At 42.5% G+C, this 18,097-nt stretch overlaps 1 protein-coding gene across 10 annotated transcripts in view; it reads right to left on the bottom strand.

The window, feature by feature from the left end:
* The window catches only part of Ehbp1 (EH domain binding protein 1), a 270,164-nt gene extending 254,138 nt beyond the window's left edge, over window positions 1-16,026 (bottom strand). For 5 of the 10 annotated variants that reach the window (XM_035453506.1, XM_035453509.1, XM_027388047.1 and 2 more), the window contains exon 1: window positions 14,425-14,528. In XM_035453506.1, coding sequence (XP_035309397.1) covers window positions 14,425-14,528 — 104 coding nt within the window. Of the gene's footprint in view, window positions 1-4,161; window positions 4,214-14,424; window positions 14,844-15,668; window positions 15,832-15,974 lie in introns of those variants that run through there. The other 5 variants (XM_035453510.1, XM_035453511.1, XM_027388045.2 and 2 more) reach the window with 3 other exon arrangements.
* Between the last annotated feature and the right edge of the window lie 2,071 nt (window positions 16,027-18,097).

Below are 18,097 nucleotides of genomic sequence, written 5' to 3'. Positions count from 1 at the left end.
ATAATAATAATAATAATAATAATAATAAAATAAAAAATAAATATTTTTAAATGACTACTGTGAGGAACTGGATCTTAGGCTGGTATAAAGCTCAGTAGTAGTGCACTTGATGCTTAAGGCCCTGGAGCGGAACAGAGAGAAAGAAGAGAAAGAGGAAAGAAAGAAGGAGGAAGGATTTTAAGTGTGTTGCTGCCACAGGACACACACAATGATGACAGATTATTCTACTCAAAGAATTAAGTTCATGTACTCAGCCCTATACTAAGTTGAAACAACTACTAAAGAAGAGTTATAAACTATATAAACTGACTCTGCTTCGAAAACAAAAACAAGCACTCCCTCTTCCCAAACGACAACATATTATCAAAACACCTCATATCAGCTCAGCACTCTAGGCTCCCTGGTTTACCTCTGGTTTCTCAAGTCTTCAGCATCAACTCATTTTTTTCACAACACTCTTAATGTTTAGGTTACATTTTCAGTCTTGCTTTCTCTAGCCTGACCATCAGATAAAGATAGAAAGGCCAACGGGTAACTTACTGAATGCACACTAAGTCAGATGCTATCCTAATCCTTCAGTGTTGTTTCACTGGCCTCCCAACAGCTAGGTCCTGGAACATGGAGAGCACTTTGGAAATCAGGTGCTGGGAGAGTACCTGTTCACTTTGACGCTGCCAGGAAATCATACACTCTGTTCATATACAGAACTGAATTCTCCCCAAAGTTGTTCAAAGCCTTTCTATAGGGCCACAGCATGGTGCCTTGAGTTCCATTTATGCAGTTATTCTACAATGCAGAGCGGAAATCAATGAACTTATTTTTTCTGTTCCATAGCTACTTTGGGTTTTGCTGTTTAGTTTTGAGTGTTTTTTGTTTGTTTGTTTTTGTTTTGTTTTGTTTGAGCAGGGTTTCACTCTGTAGCCTAGACTGACCTAAAACTCTCTTTGTAGCCTAAGAATTACTAATGTGAGCCACTATGCCCAGAGAAACTTTTACTTAAAGGGTCAGACAGTAAAAAACTTTAAATTCTGTAACTATCCAATCTAGGTAGAAATGACTTAACTCTCATTATAATATAAAAGAAACCAAGGACAAAATGTGAAAGAATTTGCATGGCTGTACTTTAACAGCTAGAGGCAGCTTGACTCAGGCTATTGTTTGTCAACTCTTATCTATTATAAAGGTATATTTAGTCATGGGCAGAGTTAAACATTTAGATAAACAAAGCAATGACCAATTATGCTATAAAAAGGCTCCATTATGTGTCTTAAATGACCAATCACAATTGAATTTTGTGAATCGGTACTTCAAAATGGATAAGCATTTAAAATCTGAATAAAGCAGTACATGTATCAATTCCAGTTTTTAAGTCACTCCAAAGATCACTATCATAAAATTAGAAACAAGTTAACAAGCTGAGAGGTAGTTAGTAAATAATGCATAGGTAGAAGCACCTGCCACAAGCCGGGATACCTGTGTTTGTTTCCCAGATCACAATGGAAAGAGGAAAAGAGAACTGACTCCCAAAAGTTGTCCTCTGATACACACACACACACACACACACACACACACACACACACACACACACACACACACACACGGACAAATGCACGAGAGGGGGATAGCAATTGGATATTTTTCAAGAAATAAGGTGCATGAGTCACATAATATACAACACAGAAAGTCCTAGCACCTCATCTTTCTAGAAGCTCTGAAGCTGCAGAACAACTCCACCCAGCCTCTCCTTTGCCCAGGCTCTCTCCCTCAGAGTTAAGACCTTAGAATGACCCTGTCCTAATCATTTCTCCTCCCTCTCTTCTTGGTAGCATCAAGAACCTTAAGAATAATCTGTCCCACCTTTTACACTCTAAATTTTTCGACTACCAAAAGAAAAGCAAAAATTGTCTCTCTTCTGGGGCAAACAGATACAATGGGTTCTTTTCCAAACCTTGTCCTCCATTCATCTCAGTCACCAGCTATTAACTGCCATACTTTAATAGTTACAGTCACAATGAGGACAGGAGCACCTCCAAGGTACAAGAGTAGACTTGCTCAACTATGGAAAGAAATTGTTCTTAATTTTTTAAAGAAGAGAAACACAGAAAACTAACTGCAAGTGTTCAGGGATGTATGCCCATGTTTTGACACTGATAACTATATGCTCCATGGGAACCAGAACCCTGACCTTACAGGGGTGCTCATCACATCCTCCAAAAGCCAAGCACCCACTCCTGTCTCCCTTCCATCTTTGGCCCACTCACTCTGTCATCTCTGCCACAACAATTCTCAAGCGTCCTTGAGCCCTGTAAATCATAATCCTCACCTTTTCACCAATTATCTCACCTTTCATGCCTGACTTTCCTCCCTTTCCAGCCTCTGTCTACTGGTTCATAGCTATAACCACTTCCACGGATTCACTCTCAATTCTCTTGTCCCTCTCTCCCTAGGCTTTACATTCCTGAAAAAAACATTGGCCAAAGCCAACTCTGAAAGTAACTGAATTGAAATATGTAACCTTGATGTCTGCATACCTCTAAATTCTAAAGGAAGTTTAAAGGGTCCTTAGCCCCAGCAACACTACACTTCTCCAGTCAATTCATTCTCACTTTGACAATTTCACACCTTTTCTCACCTCAAACCTTATACAGCTGTTTGTATCTCCCAATTGTGCCCTAAGAAGACAGCAGCAGCAGCAGCAAGACTCCTATCTTCCTCACTGAGCCCAGCAATGCTCCCCCACCATCCTCCCCCCACTCCTGCTTTTTCTCCCCACAGGCTGAGCCTTAGTCAATTGTAACCAGGCCCTGTCTCTGCTTCTTTGGTCATAGCCTCCCTCAGCAGGTTAACCTCTAGCAGCTCAGTTAAGTATCATGCTTTCCTTATCTAGTAGCCACTCCCATTAGCACCCTGGGATACCCGCCATCGACATTGAGCAGCCAGCCTCACCTGACCTGGCTTCCTTCCCTGTAATCCAATGTCCTGAAGTTTCTATCCCCAATAGTCCTGAAACACTCTCCAATGCCACCAGCTCTTTCCAGCTTGTCAAATCCAAGGCTGTTCTGCTCACCCTCTTAGCAGTAGTCAATGAGCCAATACTTCCTTCTTAATTTGCTTTTTTCTTTTGAGCTCTTGGAAAACACACTTTCCTAATGCCCCTCTAATCCACTGCTACCTGTTTACAGTCCCGAATATAACAGTGTCTCAAGCCCCAGACCTCAACTCTCTTCTTGATCTGGATGAAAGCCATAGGAAATTTTCCACAGTCCCACAGTTGCAATACATAGAGGCCCGACCCTTTTTTCTCCCGTGAGTGAGATCCTTACAAATTAATTAATTAATTAATCATCTGATTGTCTCAAACTTTAAGAAACTTTAAACAAAAACCTACTGATGTCTCCCTCACACCAAACCCTTCCTCCTGTGCCCCATCACTCTGAAGTCCTACTCACCTACTGCTTTACTCCCACCAGCATGCTCTAGCCACTACACTTTCCACACATTTACTCCAGCTGCTCTAGCACATCATTTGCCAAACTCAATGAATTCTGCACTTAGACAAATGTATTTCACTGTGTGGAAAAAAAAAAAAAGTATGCCATAATCTAGTGTGATGGTAGTGGTGGGTTTGGGCATATGTTTACACAAACAGTCATTTCTCCATAGAGCTAAATAAATGTGTACAGGCCTTTACCATTGCTCCTGGTTACCACCTAGGAATTTGAGGTTAAGACCCTCTTGCTAAAGACACCACATACTTGAGTCACGGAACATGGAGAAATCAAACTGATACTGGCTTGACTACCGTTCATAGCACTGGAGGGGTCCATGCATGACACCAAGATTAAAAGGATTCAACAATCTTGCCCCCGGCTGTGAAGTACAAGCTACAATAATGACTGACCTGGCAAGATATATCCACTAGTACAAAAGTGACTCAAATGTTATGGGAATGAGCAGTCACTTTCTGATTGCATTTAAAAGCCCATGCCAGAAAACACAACTCAAGCCTGGTTCCACTAACTGGGACTAAAACCTGTGGCTGACTAGGTCAGAGGCCTAAAGAGCCTAACACTATGACTCTGTGTCCTGGTTTGCTTTCTGATGTTGTGAGAAAACACTGACCAAAAATAACTTGACGAAGACAGAATTTATTTGGCTTACAGGTTATAGCCCATCATTGAGGAAAGCCAAGACAGGAACTCCAGGCAAGAATCTGAGGGTAGAAATTAAAGCAGAAAAGCTTATTGCCTTGCTTCCAGACTCACATTTAGTTACCCTTCCTATACAGCCCAAACCCACCTGACTAAGGCTGTGACTGCCCACAGTGGGCTGGGCTCTCATACATATATTAGCAATCAAGAAAAAGGCTGTGACATGTTCCCAGGCAATTTTTAACTGAGTTTCCCTCTTCCCAGGTTGACTACTAAGATTAACCATCATATTCTGCTAAATTAACAGAGTATTAAACTGACCCCTAAGTTATTTTCATTCCAAATCAGTGCATCTCTCAATCCTTAAAAGAGAAGCTTCTTTTTACAGATGATAAGTAATACAAAGACCCACAACTAGTCAAATTGAAGAGAACAACAGACTGTGAAGTGCTCAGTTCCAGTGGTCATCTACTTACACACACACACACACACACACACAGAGAGAGAGAGAGAGAGAGAGAGAGAGAGAGAGAGAGAGAGAGAGAGAGAGAGAGAGAGAGAGAGAGAGTGCATGCACTCAGGGATCATCACAGAAGAGGAGGTAGAAAAACTGTTAAAAGCCACAGGTAGGGCTGAAGAGAGAGCTCGGTAGTTAGGAGCACTGGCTGCTCTTCTAGAGGTCCTGAGTTCAGTTCCCAGCAACCACATGATGGCTGACCAGATCTGTAATGAGATCTGATACCTCTTCTGGCCTGCAGGGATACATGCAGATGGAACACTGTATATATAATAAATAAATCTTTAAAAAAAAAAAAAAGAGAGAGAGAGAGAGAGCCATAGGTAGCAGACATCTACAGGAAAACATTACAGCACTGGATATGATAGAGCTGCTATACACATAAATTCAAAGTGGCTTCCTGCATAAGATCTGTGCAAGATCAAGCCAGTCAAAATCCCAGGGGAAGGGCTAATTAAATCCTATCCCTATCTAAAGCACTTTGGTAATTGATGGCTGCTAGGAGAGAGAGAAAGTCAGTTTTCTTCAAGGATTCAGCCCCTGAGAGGCTCCAATAGATGGTCCTATATCCATGCACAAAAAGAGGCAACGCTAAGTATACTCAATGGGTTTTACAAAGAAAGAGAATATGAAGTTGGGAGAGAAAAGTGATGGCTGGAAAGAGAAGGAATTGGAAGAGGAAGGAATGAGACAGATTTGATCAAAACACATACAAGCACATATGAAATGCTCAAACAATAAAAAAAAAAAAAACTTAGGAAAAAGGGGAGTCAAGAAATGCCGAAGAGGCAGGAAGATCACAGGTTTGAGGTCAACCTGTGACATAAACAGACCACACAGATACACAGATACACAGATACACAGATACACACACACACACACACACACACACACACACACACACACACACACACACACACACTTGTGCAAGAGGGGTGGAGGGAGAGAGATGAGGAAGGGTGTGGGAGAGGTAAAAAAAAAAAGAGAGGTGAGGAGAGGGACAGCATGCACCCTTGAGCCATTTGTCACCACCGTTATACCATATGGCCTATTGTGGCTTTTAAACTGGCATTCCAGCTTCTTCTTTTACTGATGGCAGAATGTATTCTGCAAAGCATTCAAGACAACATTTTGAAAATGTAAAGCAGATTAAATCTCCCTGCTTGAATCTTTCCAATGGTTTCTTACCATACTTAAAATAAAAAAAAATAAAAATAAAAACAAAAAGCCCTTAACAAGGCTCTCACACATCCCTTTTACCACTTTTCAGTTCTACACACACACCTTTCCAGATGCTCCAAAACTACACAAACTTTTTTTCCAATTAATTTGTTTTTCTTTTCTAGACTTATCTCAAAAGTTCTTTACATCGAGGCTCAAGTAAAACTACATCACTAAATCTTTTCATGCTTCTTGAATTTTGAACCATGTAACTTTATTATATATTAAAAATAGAAATTATAGGGCTGGGGAGACAGCTCAGTTGGTAAAGTGACTGTCATACAAGCATTCAAACCTGAATTCAGTCCTCAAAACCCACATTAAAAAGTCAGATATGGAATGTACACTTGTAGTCCAGCTCTGCAATTCCCTGGGGCTCAATGGTCAGCCAGTCTAGTCTAACACACAAATTCCAGGCAAAGTGAGAGACCTGCCCCAAAAACTAACAGCTGAAGAATAATAATTATAACTGATCTCGGGGCTCCACATACCCATGTACACATACACACATACCACAAAGAAATACATGTTTTAAAGAGGATAGGATGACTCAGTAACATGCCTACTGTGCAAGAATGTTAACCTGAGTTTTGGTCCTTAACACCCCAAAAAGAAAAATAAAATAAAATAAAAAAACAGGTATGATGGCATATCTGTAAGGTACAAGGGACACATCTATAGCTCCAGCACAGGGGCAGGCATGGGAACACATCTGTAACAATAGCATGGGAGCAGGTGTGGAGACACATCTGTAACTCTAGCACTGGGACAGGTGTGGGGACACATCTGTAACAATAGCATGGGAGCAGGTGTGGGGACACATCTGCAACTCTAGCATGGGACAGGTGTGGGAACACATCTGTAACTCTAGCACAGGGGCAGGCATGGGAACACATCTGTAACTCTAGCACAGGGACAGGTGTGGGGACACATCTGTAACTCTAGCACTGGGACAGGTGTGGGGACACATCTGTAACTCTAGCACTGGGACAGGTGTGGGGACACATCTGTAACTCTAGCACAGGGACAGGTGTGGGGACACATCTGTAACTCTAGCACAGGGACAGGTGTGGGGACACATCTGTAACTCTAGCACTGGGACAGGGGATAAGGGTGGAGATAAAATAATCCCCAGGACTCCATGGCCAGCTAGTCTGTTCAGTGAGCTCTGGACTCAGTGATAGACCCATTCTCAAAAACCCATAGGCCTCCACAAGAACACCCATACATGTGCATACACATACACACATACGTGTGCATACATACACAATCATGCATTCATACATGCATACATACACATGCACACAAAAATTTTAATCAGTGTTATTTATAAAAAACAAGAAAATGAATTTGTATATGACACTGAAAACAAAGAAACAATAAATGTTTGACTCTAGCAAACAGCTTTTGATTACTCTTTAGTCCTCCAAAGTAAGAATTAGATAAACTATAAACCCATAGATAAAATGTGTTCACATATAGAAATGATGGAGACATATATACACAAAGTATGTGTTCAGACATAACAGTTCATGTCAGATATTAAAGAGCTGACAACAGAATTCTTCCACCTAGTCAAATTAACATCCTATCTATACCCTGCCAACTTTAAACAATCTCCTTAAACACCAATGTAACCATACATAAGAACTCATGGAGTGAAGGTACCGTTCAGAAAGCCAGAGGTTTGCAGGTAGCAAAAGAACTCAGCAGAAAGTAAGAGAAAAATGACAGCAAAGTCACTTCTGTCAAACTCACATCCAATGGCCAATCTTGTCAAAAGGTTGAGAACCTAAACCAAGATTAATAATTAAGTGACCTGAGGCCACAATAAAAGAGGGCACCACCACTACCACCACCATCTCCAAATTCAGTACTGCCTCTTTATGTGACAATCAAGCTGTGACAAAGAGTACCTCAAAGATACTGTTCTCTCAGATAAACGGAAGTCATTCTGTTTTCAGTTTCTGACTTAAGTCCTAGTACCACCTCACTCTCAGAATCAGGTACTGGACCCTGCTGATCAGGATTCAGAGCAAAGGCGCAGCACTTTAAAAGGTCAATAAAGGAAGAAACTTGAGAGAACAGAAAGCCCAGAACTTTGCTCTACAGAATCCAGTCTCCTCTGGTCAAGGGTAAGGGCCTGCATCTGCTTGTGGACTAGACCTGCAAAACAGATGGACTTCTTTTACACTCACCCTACTATCTGTCAGGCACATACCCTGTGAGCATGACCAGTGAATACAGGAGATGCTTCTCTACTCCTGAGTTACAGAAATAACTCACCCTCCTTTGGAAAGCATACCCTAGATTCCCACTACCCTCCATCACCAACATATCGTGGCTTCCCTGAAGACCATCCTTCCTCTACCTTCCTTCTAGTCATTTGCAAATACTTGCAGAAAATGGTTTCTTTTTCATGTACTTTACCTGAGAGTCAAGAATTCTGAAAATACTGATCTTAAAATACTGCTCCTTAAATTGTAATGTATATATCATGGATTTTGTTAAAATGTAGGCTGTAATTTGGTGGATCTGGTTCTGGGTATTGAAAATGCCTGAGTCTCAGGAAAATTTTTAGGTAGCAAGGTTCTAAAATGCAGTGGCACCTAGGTACATAAATCACCACACCAAAAGCACAGTCCTAATGGAATACCATTTTTCTTTGTACAGTTTAATCTTTCTTCTCTAATTTATACCACATCTTTCTTCTTATCTTCTCCACATCTATAACTCCTCTTGCATGCCATATGCGTTTTTTAAATAAATAAATAAATGTATTTATTTATTTTACATCCCAGCCGCAGTTTCCCCTCTCTCCTCCATTCCCACGCCACAATCCACCCTATGAGTATCAACAAAACATGGCATATCAAGGTGCAATAAGACTAAGTGCCTCCCCATGTATTAAGACTGGGCTAGGTGACCCAGTATGATTAGTAAGGTCCCAAAAGCCAGTAAAAGAGTCAGAGACAGCACCTGTTCCCACTGTTAGGAGTCACCACAAGAGAGCCAAGCTACACAACTGTAACACACACACACACACACACACACACACACACACACACACATACACACACACACACACACACACACACGGGGCCCAAGTCAGTCCCATGCAGGCTCCCTGGTTGTCGGTTCAGTCTCTGTGAGCTCCTATGAGCCCAGGTTAGTTGATTCTGAGTTTTCTTGATGCCACTTGCTTTTATTCATTTGATCAGCATCTCTAAATTTCCCTCCTCTACTTTTTCTTCTTCTATATCTCCAAGATAATATCCAAAATCATAAAAGTAGGTCTGGGATGCAGCTGAACAGACAGCACTTGTTTACCATGCACAAGGCCCAGAGTTTAATCCCTAGCACTGAAAAAAAAAAAAAGTGAATAAATAATAAATAAAATGTAAACATGGCTGCATGGCTGATAAAAATGTTCTCACCATGTGTTCAAGTCTCTTTATACATTTCAAGTTGATTTTAAATTCAGTAAACACATAAAGTAATTTGAGTTCTGGCAAGTACTTAAATGAAGAATGAAAAAAGAATAGAAAAAAGGAAAAAGACCACTGTAAGATATGAGTTTAGAAATTGGGCCTAATTTGTATTTTACAATGATTCTAAGAAGAGTAAGACAAAAGGAAAGTTAACTAAAAAGGATTACAACCAATTTTTATATTATGAAAATATTTTAAGGTTCTACTTAAGGGTCCACTTAGAAATAAAATCCCTATACAGCAAATAGATCTGTTATTCCACGGGCACTATCACCTTGTTATATTTTTACTAAAGATTTATTTTTACTTTGTGTATATGAATGCTTGCCTGAATGTCTGTGCACCACCTGTGTATTTGGTGCCTGTGAAGGTAAGAAGGCGGTGGATCCATGCAGCTGTAGTTACAGCTGGCTGTTAGCTGGGCCGCCATGTGGGTACTGGGAACCAGACTAGCATCCTCTGCAGCAAGAGCAGCCAGTGCTATGAGCCACTGAGCCATCTCCCAGCCACTAAACTGTGTTTTTAAATAAAAGCAAGAAAGATATCACAGTATGGTACTGGACATCTAAACATTACAGAGCATTCAAATGCTTCTAGTATAAAGTCCATATCTAATCATAGACTGATTTGACGATAGACCCTTAATGACCATAACTAACTGTAATCAAGTTGCCTATTCGACTAATATAGTTGGATTTTTACTGGAGTTTTTGCCTTAAGATGTGCTAATGATGGCTTAAATATCGCTCAAGGTAAGAACATAAAAGATGCTACTACAGATTATAAGAAACTGGCTGGGCGTTGGTGGCGCAAGCCTTTAATCCCAGCACTAGGGAGGCAGAGGCAGGTGGATCTCTGAGTTCGAGGCCAGCCTAGTCTCCAGAGCGAGTGCCAGGATAGGCTCCAAAGCTACACAGAGAAACCCTGTCTCTAAAAACCAAAAGAAAAAAAAAAAGATTTTTTTTCCTTGTCAGTAGGGGTTAATTTTTAAAGAAAGTGTCTCACTCTTTAGAACAAGATGGCCTCAACTTCAGGGACTCTCCTGCTCTGGCTTCCCTGGTGACTGGATTACAGATATAAGCCACCATGCCCCATGAGAAGCTGATTTTGTTTGTTTGGTTGATTGGTTTGCTGAAACAGGGTATCATGTAGCTCCACCCAGACCTCCAACTGGCTCTGTATTAGAGCCTGCCCTGAGCTCCTCATCCTCCTGCCTCAATCTTCTAAGTCCTAAGATTGTAGGTGTGTACTACCAAACACAGAAAGAAACTGATTTTAACTGAAAAATAACATAAATATTCTATGCAGTTAAGAAATGAGATTCATGGGAACCCCACACAACCCAGGCTATTGCTGGCTCTCTACTAATGGAAGGCAAGTTCTATTGCTGAAAATAACACCTACACAACTCACTGAACAAAGTAGAGATGGTGCCTACCATAATCTTCACCCATAATAGCTAAAAATTTTGGTGCTGAAAGGTATTTTGCACACTAACAGAAGAGAAATACAAACACCAACCCAGCTACAAGCCCTTTCATTTGAATGGAGTCCTGCCTGCAAGATACTCTAGTGCAATGGTGGCACAAAGCTTGTAGGAGTAACCAACCAGTATCTGATTTAAAGCCCACTCCATGAGATGGAACCCATACCCAACACTGCTTGGGTACCAAGAACCTGAGACTAAGTAGCCAGGGCCCTAGAGGACAATCAAATACTACCAGTCTACTAAAGGAACGTAGTAATAAAATGACTCCTAAAACTACATTCTGCTATACCCACAGATTAGTGCATTGCTCAACTATCATCAGAAAAGCTTCCTCCTGTTTTAGTCAGGAACAAATACAGAGACGTACAACAAGACAATACACAGCCAATGACAGACTTAAGGAACATTCAATCATAAAGAGGATTTCTCCATCAAATCTCTCCCCTCGGGGCTCAGAGAAGCCAGACGAAGAGGAAGTAGAGTGTAATAGCCAGAGGGGATGGAAACCAGGAAACCAAGGAAACAAGGCCTTCTAAGCACAGCAGAACTAAATTCATTTAAACTAGGGAGAATGAAGCAAGTATGCATAGGGCCTACAGAGGTCTGCAATAGATATGGTCCTACCACTGAAAGAATAAAAATACAAAAACCCCCATCCCTAACCCAGAAGCTATGGCCAATAGATAATGACCTGCAAATGCAAGATTTCTCCAAAAGAGATAATGGGGAAACAAACTACCCCTAAGGGTAGGCTGCAGGCCCAACACTAGTGGGCAACAGAAAATAATGCATCAGCATCTTTGGAGATTTTCTTGTCTCATAATGTCATATCAGGACTTTTTTTTTTTAGTTTTACTTTTATTTATTTTTATCATTTTTTTGCTTTTTTACTATTCATATATATATTGGCTTTCGATTTTGTGTTTTTATGAGATTCCTGAATATGCCAATAAGTGTGCATGTGTTTCTGCATCTGTATCTGTTTCTTGTGCCTTTTCTTGGGATCTCTTCTTCTTGTTTGTTTTATCCTATTCTCAGTTATTTGTTCTTGTTTTATCTTGTCATATTTTATTATTAACCCTTAGATGCCTGTTTTCTAAGGAGAGCTAGAAAGGGTGTGAATCCAGATGGGAGGAGGGGTGGGAGGAATTGGAAGGAGTGGAGAGAGGGAAACCATAATCAGAACATACAGTATGGGGGAAAAGCTAGTTACAATAAAAGAGAATGATAAAAAGAAATGAGATTCAAGCCAAGTATGGGGGCTCACACCTATAGCCCTAGAACTAACAGGCAGAAGCTGAGGAATCTATGAGTTTGAAGCCAGCCTAGTCTTACAAGGATTCAAATTAGATTCAAAGTAGATGTTCCCAAGCTACCTCCAAGTTAAAGAGTCAGACACAATAGGGCCACCTTCCTTGTTGTTAAAAGTCTCAGCCTTTTAAGTCAGAAGCCTGGTGTCAATCTAAACTTTTCCTTCTCCCTCTCACCATTCCTTCCCTGTTCCTCAACTGAAATAGCCATCAAGTTCCACCATTTTTTTCTAAGTGCTCTTCCAGTCAGTTCTCTCCATACCATCTGCCCCTAGCTAGATAGTCCACACCACTTTTTGACCTTACCTACTGCAACAGCTATCCTAACATCACTGCCTCAGTCACCCACCTTTTCATCATAGATCCTTATTCCACACCACAGTCCTGTTTCTCCATCTCAAAACTTCCACAGTGACCCTGTCACTGACTCTAAAGCTCAAGCTGTTTCTAACAACTTTCTATGATTTGTCATTCTAAGCTTTCAAATGCCCTACTACACTGTAATCCCCTCAGGGTTTGAATTTATAACCCAAACTGGCCTCAAACTGAGTATCTTCCTGCCTCAGCCTACACTATAATTACTGGCATGGACCAGTCCACCCAGCCCTCATACTATACTTAAAGACTCATGATATCAAACCTTACTATTTAATTCCCAGCATGCATCATGCTATAGGTTATCTAAACGCAGAGAATCTCTAACGTTCTTCGCTTCTTCCTCTCTGGCTTGCTGTACAATTACTACGCTTCTCTGAGATGCAGCCTGCAGTTGGGGAGATAGCACAGTCCATGAAGCACTTGCGCACAAGCATGAGAACCTGAATCTGCTCCCCAGCACCCATGTAAAAAGCCAGGCACAGTGGCATACTGTTTGTGACAGTGGTGCTGAGGAGGTGGAGACAGATGATACCTAAGGCTTACTGGCTAGCCAGACTACCCTAATAAAAATAAGCAAAACGAATTAACTAAAATAAAACAAAACTCAGCTTAGATCCCAGGAAAGCAGCTAAAGACACCACCCTTTACCCTTACTAGTAGTATTCTTGTTTCCTACTCTGTGAACTCTATAGATAACACTGACATTTAATGGGCATTACTATGCCCTTGACACGGTTCTGTGCATTTTACAGAATTAAATGATTTACTCTTCTATGAAGTGGTACCATTGCTATTGTGCACATGGGCACTGAATTACAAAGTAGCAGCATCCCTAGGATAGATAGCCAACTGGGTGGAAACAGATGAAAATTCCCATTACTGTACCTATCACAGGGAATTTACATCAATGTCTTTACTCTGTCCTGAAAGCTCCCTGAGGGCAGGGAGGATGCCATCTGTCTCTAAATCAGCAGTACCTGGTACAAACTAGCTAGACATTGCATATATTTCTTGAATTCATTTTTAAATGATGCTCCAAACAAACTCAAAACAAAACTAAGAATGCTAGGATGAGGCAAACTATTTTCTCCAGTAAAGAAAGGGTGTCAGAAAGAGAACTTACTAGCAACATGAGATTACAGTCCTTGACAAAATGGACTTATTTTGTGGTAACAGTGCTTAATCGCTATAATAAATCAAAACTCAAAGGACCATTTGCTTAAAATTAACTTTTTTCCCCTCACTAAGTTCTTGTTTCTTAACATTCATAGCAGTAAAAGAAAGCCCTAAATTTACTTTGCTCAAATGGAAAGAGGCAAATCATAGACCACTGCTACTAATTGCTTCCTTAAATCCTGCCAAGAAGTGTATCCCATTAGGCAATTAAAAGAAAATACAGTTGCCTGACTAAGCACTTCACAAAAGAATTTCTAAGGTTGTATAGACTGGCATCCCATTATTCAAATACTTAAAAGTCCTCTAAATATAAATGAAAAACTAAGAACAAAATATAATCATCATTCTATAGAAGATAAACTTTTATATTAAAATGTTACACTAAAACATATGCATAACAATTTAAGTTATAAAAATAAAGTTATTCTTACACTGATGATAAATGACCCTAAGACCCAAATTACTGTACTCAGGTGTGTTCTCAGTTGTAGTCCTATGAGATACTCTGAAATAGTGATTAAAATCCACAGGGACAGTACCAGCAGCAACAGCACACACACAGTACTTGTTAGAGTCCTCTGCTCCCTAGCCAGCTTCTAAATACTTTTGTGCCACTGAAATGTAAATCTGCTACCAAGAGACCCCAAGTTCAAGCGACAAGACATCAATCTCTCTCCCTAGCACATCTTACCATTTCTTTGTACATTCAACCATCAGCTCCTGGTAGGAGGCCACAAACTGGAACTTGGATGCATGTTTTCCCACACGCTGCAGTCTCTTCCAAACTGAAGCCATGGTGATGGGTCAATAGACTGGAACAGTTCTGGATTAGCAACACAGCAGCCTTAATAAAGCAGAGGGTCCAAAGCACAAGAGCTTTGCATGTATGTCTGTACTTTCCAAAACAAAAAACAAAAACAAAAAAACTAAAACTTGAAATGATGCTTGGAGTCCATAAGTCTTCTCCCTGTTTCACAGGGTAAATCCTATCTTAGATGAATGGCACAGTCAAGAACAGTTGATGTACATGACACGGTGAGTGAGAGGAGGTTCCCTCATGGAGACATCACCACTTCACCTCAGGGGCTATATGACGTGTATTCTGGAGAACTGAAAAGCAAAACACAGACAAAAAGAGAAAGAGCATGAGGACAGAAGCATGAGAAGTGTTAGATAAGACGGCAACAACCTCTGTTATCTGCATGTTTTTCAAACAATGAAACAAAACACCAGCCTCAAAAGCCAGTAATATCAAGGATGCAAGATACCAAAGAAGAAATGACAAATCACACCGAAGACAGTCGATATACCAGGTTGTCAGCACCAACAATCGAGAGATACCAGCCCCTCCGGGCCCTGCCTTCCCTACCTAGCTAGCATCACAGAAGGGAGAACAGGGCGGGAAAGTCGGGGATGCTGATTAATGCCCACCACCAGTCAGAGGGGGAGTGGAGTATTTTTAAATAAACTTTATTTTTCAGCCGATAATTAATAGCCTGGAGACTCAGAATATGTGCTTAGAACAAACTGGGGTGCAGGGAAAAAAATGCTGGTTCAGTAGGAGAGAGAAATGGATGGAGAACTAGGAGTGGAGGGAAATCTCATGGCAGAGGGAGGGCAAGGTCCCAGCTCCAGGCCACTTTGCTTCCCCTTCACCTTGGCTGCCAGGAGGAGGGGAATGGAAACTCCTGCCTGGGCTTGAAGCAATGACCAGCCCGGCCAGCGGACAGTGCGGGGTGCGGTGCCTCCCTCCCCCATCAGGAGCAGCCGGCCCAAGCTTCGTCTCCTCACGCACGAAGTGCAGACCCCTGCCTCTCCCCGCAGAGACAGGCGTTGCCAGTCGCGGTCCCTGTCACCCTAACGCTGCCGTTAGCCCCCCAGCCCGGTCCCCGAGCCCCGGCCCCTCCGCTCGCCCACCCCAAGCCCTCCTCACACCTCTAATCCCGCTGTCCCCTCCTCAGAGCCGCTTCTCCGTCGCCGCCGCAGCAGCCGCTGCCACCGAGTCCTCCATCCCCGCTGAAGCCGCGTGGAACAGCGAAGCCCGGCGCGGCGCTCGCGGGAGCCGGGGTCTGCAGCCTCCCGGGCGGACGACGCCCGCCCCCTCCCGGCGCAGCGCCCCCTCCCGGCGCAGCGCCCCGACCGTCCCCCGTCCCCCGCCCCGCGAGCCAGCCCTGCCTCAGCCGCGGCTCAGCGCCCAGAGCCCCCTCCCCCGCCTTCCTCGGCCGCCACCACCATCATTACCTCCCCCGCCGCACCTCTCACACTAACCCTACCCACGGCGGCTCAACCTCGGTCCGCACCGCCGCCATTGGCTGAACCTTAGTGGGCCCCGCCTCCCAGGAGGACAGGCCTTAGGGAAGGAGGGGCTCTTCATTGGCAGATTCTCGTGTCGGTCACACGGGCTCCACCTCTTAGCCCAGGAGGTGTTTTTTTCCTGAGGTGGAACCCGCCGGGTCTACCCTTTTCTTCACAAAAAAAAAAAAAAAAAAAATGGAAATCACCAAGGACGAGCCCGCCCATTCCCTTGAATGGTTGAGAGAGGGCAGCGGGAGGAGTAAGCAGTGTTTATAGTGAACTGGAAAGCGATTGCGGAAAGGGGCTGTCCGTCAAAGGCGCTGTGGCTGCCGGGCGGAGTTTTTGGCTCTTGCTATAGGAACGGAGCTTGAAGGTCTCTGGTTCTAGCAGCTGCTAGGGACACTGAGGTGCTGTGGTTTTTTCTCCTAGTGGTTTTTCTCCTATTCTCTCCCTTCCCCACCCAGGACCTGGGCGCTCCTCTCTTGCGTCACTAGCAGCCCGCGATTTTGCACACACAGCCCTTACTTCACTCTATTCTTCCCCAGTTTTTCTTGACCTTGCCAGTCTGCCCCCCCTCGTCTCCCCGTCCAGCCTCAGGTTCAAGGCGGTCCACAGTAAGATTCATTAAGCTAAGCTGGACATAAAATGTTTACAGTACAGTCTCTTCTTGTTCTCATTCTAAGCATTTCTTTGAATCTTGCATTCTCTTGGTCGTTTGCGGTCTCATTATCCTCCGGTATGAGCTGTGGGTGGATTTGGGAGTGGTTGACTATGTAAAAAGGATGACTAAAGGCAAGGGAGAGGAGTGCGAGAGCAATGGTGTTTAGTCTTATTGAGTAAAGTGTCTGGCAGCTCAGGATGGCCTGGAACTCTGTTGTAGCCCAAGGCTGGCCTTGAGCTCTGACCCTTCTGCCTCTGCTGTGCATCCTGAGAGCTGGGATTATAGGTGTGCGAACAGATTTTTTGTTTTGTTTTAAGATAGTATCTGGCTATATATCCAGAGGTTAGCCTCGAACTCATCATCTTCCTGCTTCAGCATTCAAGGTGCTGAGTCTGCAGGGATTTCAGGTGTGAAGAAGCACTGCCCAGCTATAAGATCCCATTTGAGGATGTGAAAGCAATAGACACTTTCTCAAGGGACAGAAAATTCCCTATCCCAAAACACAAAGGATTTTCTTTCAGTCTTAGACGTTTCACAGACCTCTGGTATAGAGAAAGAACTAAGAATAAAAGTATAGCTTTTGGGGATTAAATAGTAAAGTCAGATTAAGAAACTGAGAAGGTGGCTAGGGATGTGGTTCCAAGGGAAAATGGTTGCCTAGGGGTATGAGAAAGAAGGGGACAGACAGGAGATAGGATAGATAAGAGAGGGCAGGGAAAGAAAGAAAAAGGGAGACAGGAGGGAGACAGGAAGAGATGGGAGAGGGGAGAAAAAACAGAAAGGAACTGAGAAGGAATGGTCAAAAAATTTAAAAGAAAATTAAAAGAACACTCAGCAAGGAATGAACAAATTGGAAATGAGATGAAAGCAAACAGGCAAAATGTTCATTGTTTTCAGGCACACTCCTAATCTCAAGTTGGAGGCAAATTTTAAAAAGTGAGTTGGGTGCTAGGAATGATTCTTTGAAGGGGAAAGTAGGATGTTAAGAGAACATCTGTATGGAATGGGGATCAAGAGAAGAGTCAGGCAGTGCACATTCAGGAGAAACAGGAAAACAGGAGCCTTGAACCCATTATCTAATTCTATTTCCACTTCCAGGAAAAGAAAGTAATCTAATAATACCACAAAAAAATGTACATTTTATAGGAAATGGTATAGTTATTACTTGTTTTGTCTTAATTCTAAAATGTAAAATAAACAAAATGATAGGTTCTTATTTTATAGGCGGTCAGAGTTCTCAGCTGTCTTTTCTATGTTGCTTCTTACAGTCAGTATTTTGTTGTTAATTTTGAGACAGGGTCTTTCTATATAGCCTAGCTGACCTGGAACTCTTTATGTAGACTAGGGTGGCCTCAAATTCACAGAGATCTGGCTGCCTCTGTTTCCCCAGTGCTGGGATTTAAGGTGT

This window comes from Cricetulus griseus (genome assembly GCF_003668045.3).
Source record: "Cricetulus griseus strain 17A/GY chromosome 1 unlocalized genomic scaffold, alternate assembly CriGri-PICRH-1.0 chr1_1, whole genome shotgun sequence".
NCBI lineage: Eukaryota > Metazoa > Chordata > Mammalia > Rodentia > Cricetidae > Cricetulus > Cricetulus griseus.
Note: the sequence above shows the minus strand (reverse complement) of the source record. Positions and strands in the feature narration are given on the sequence as shown.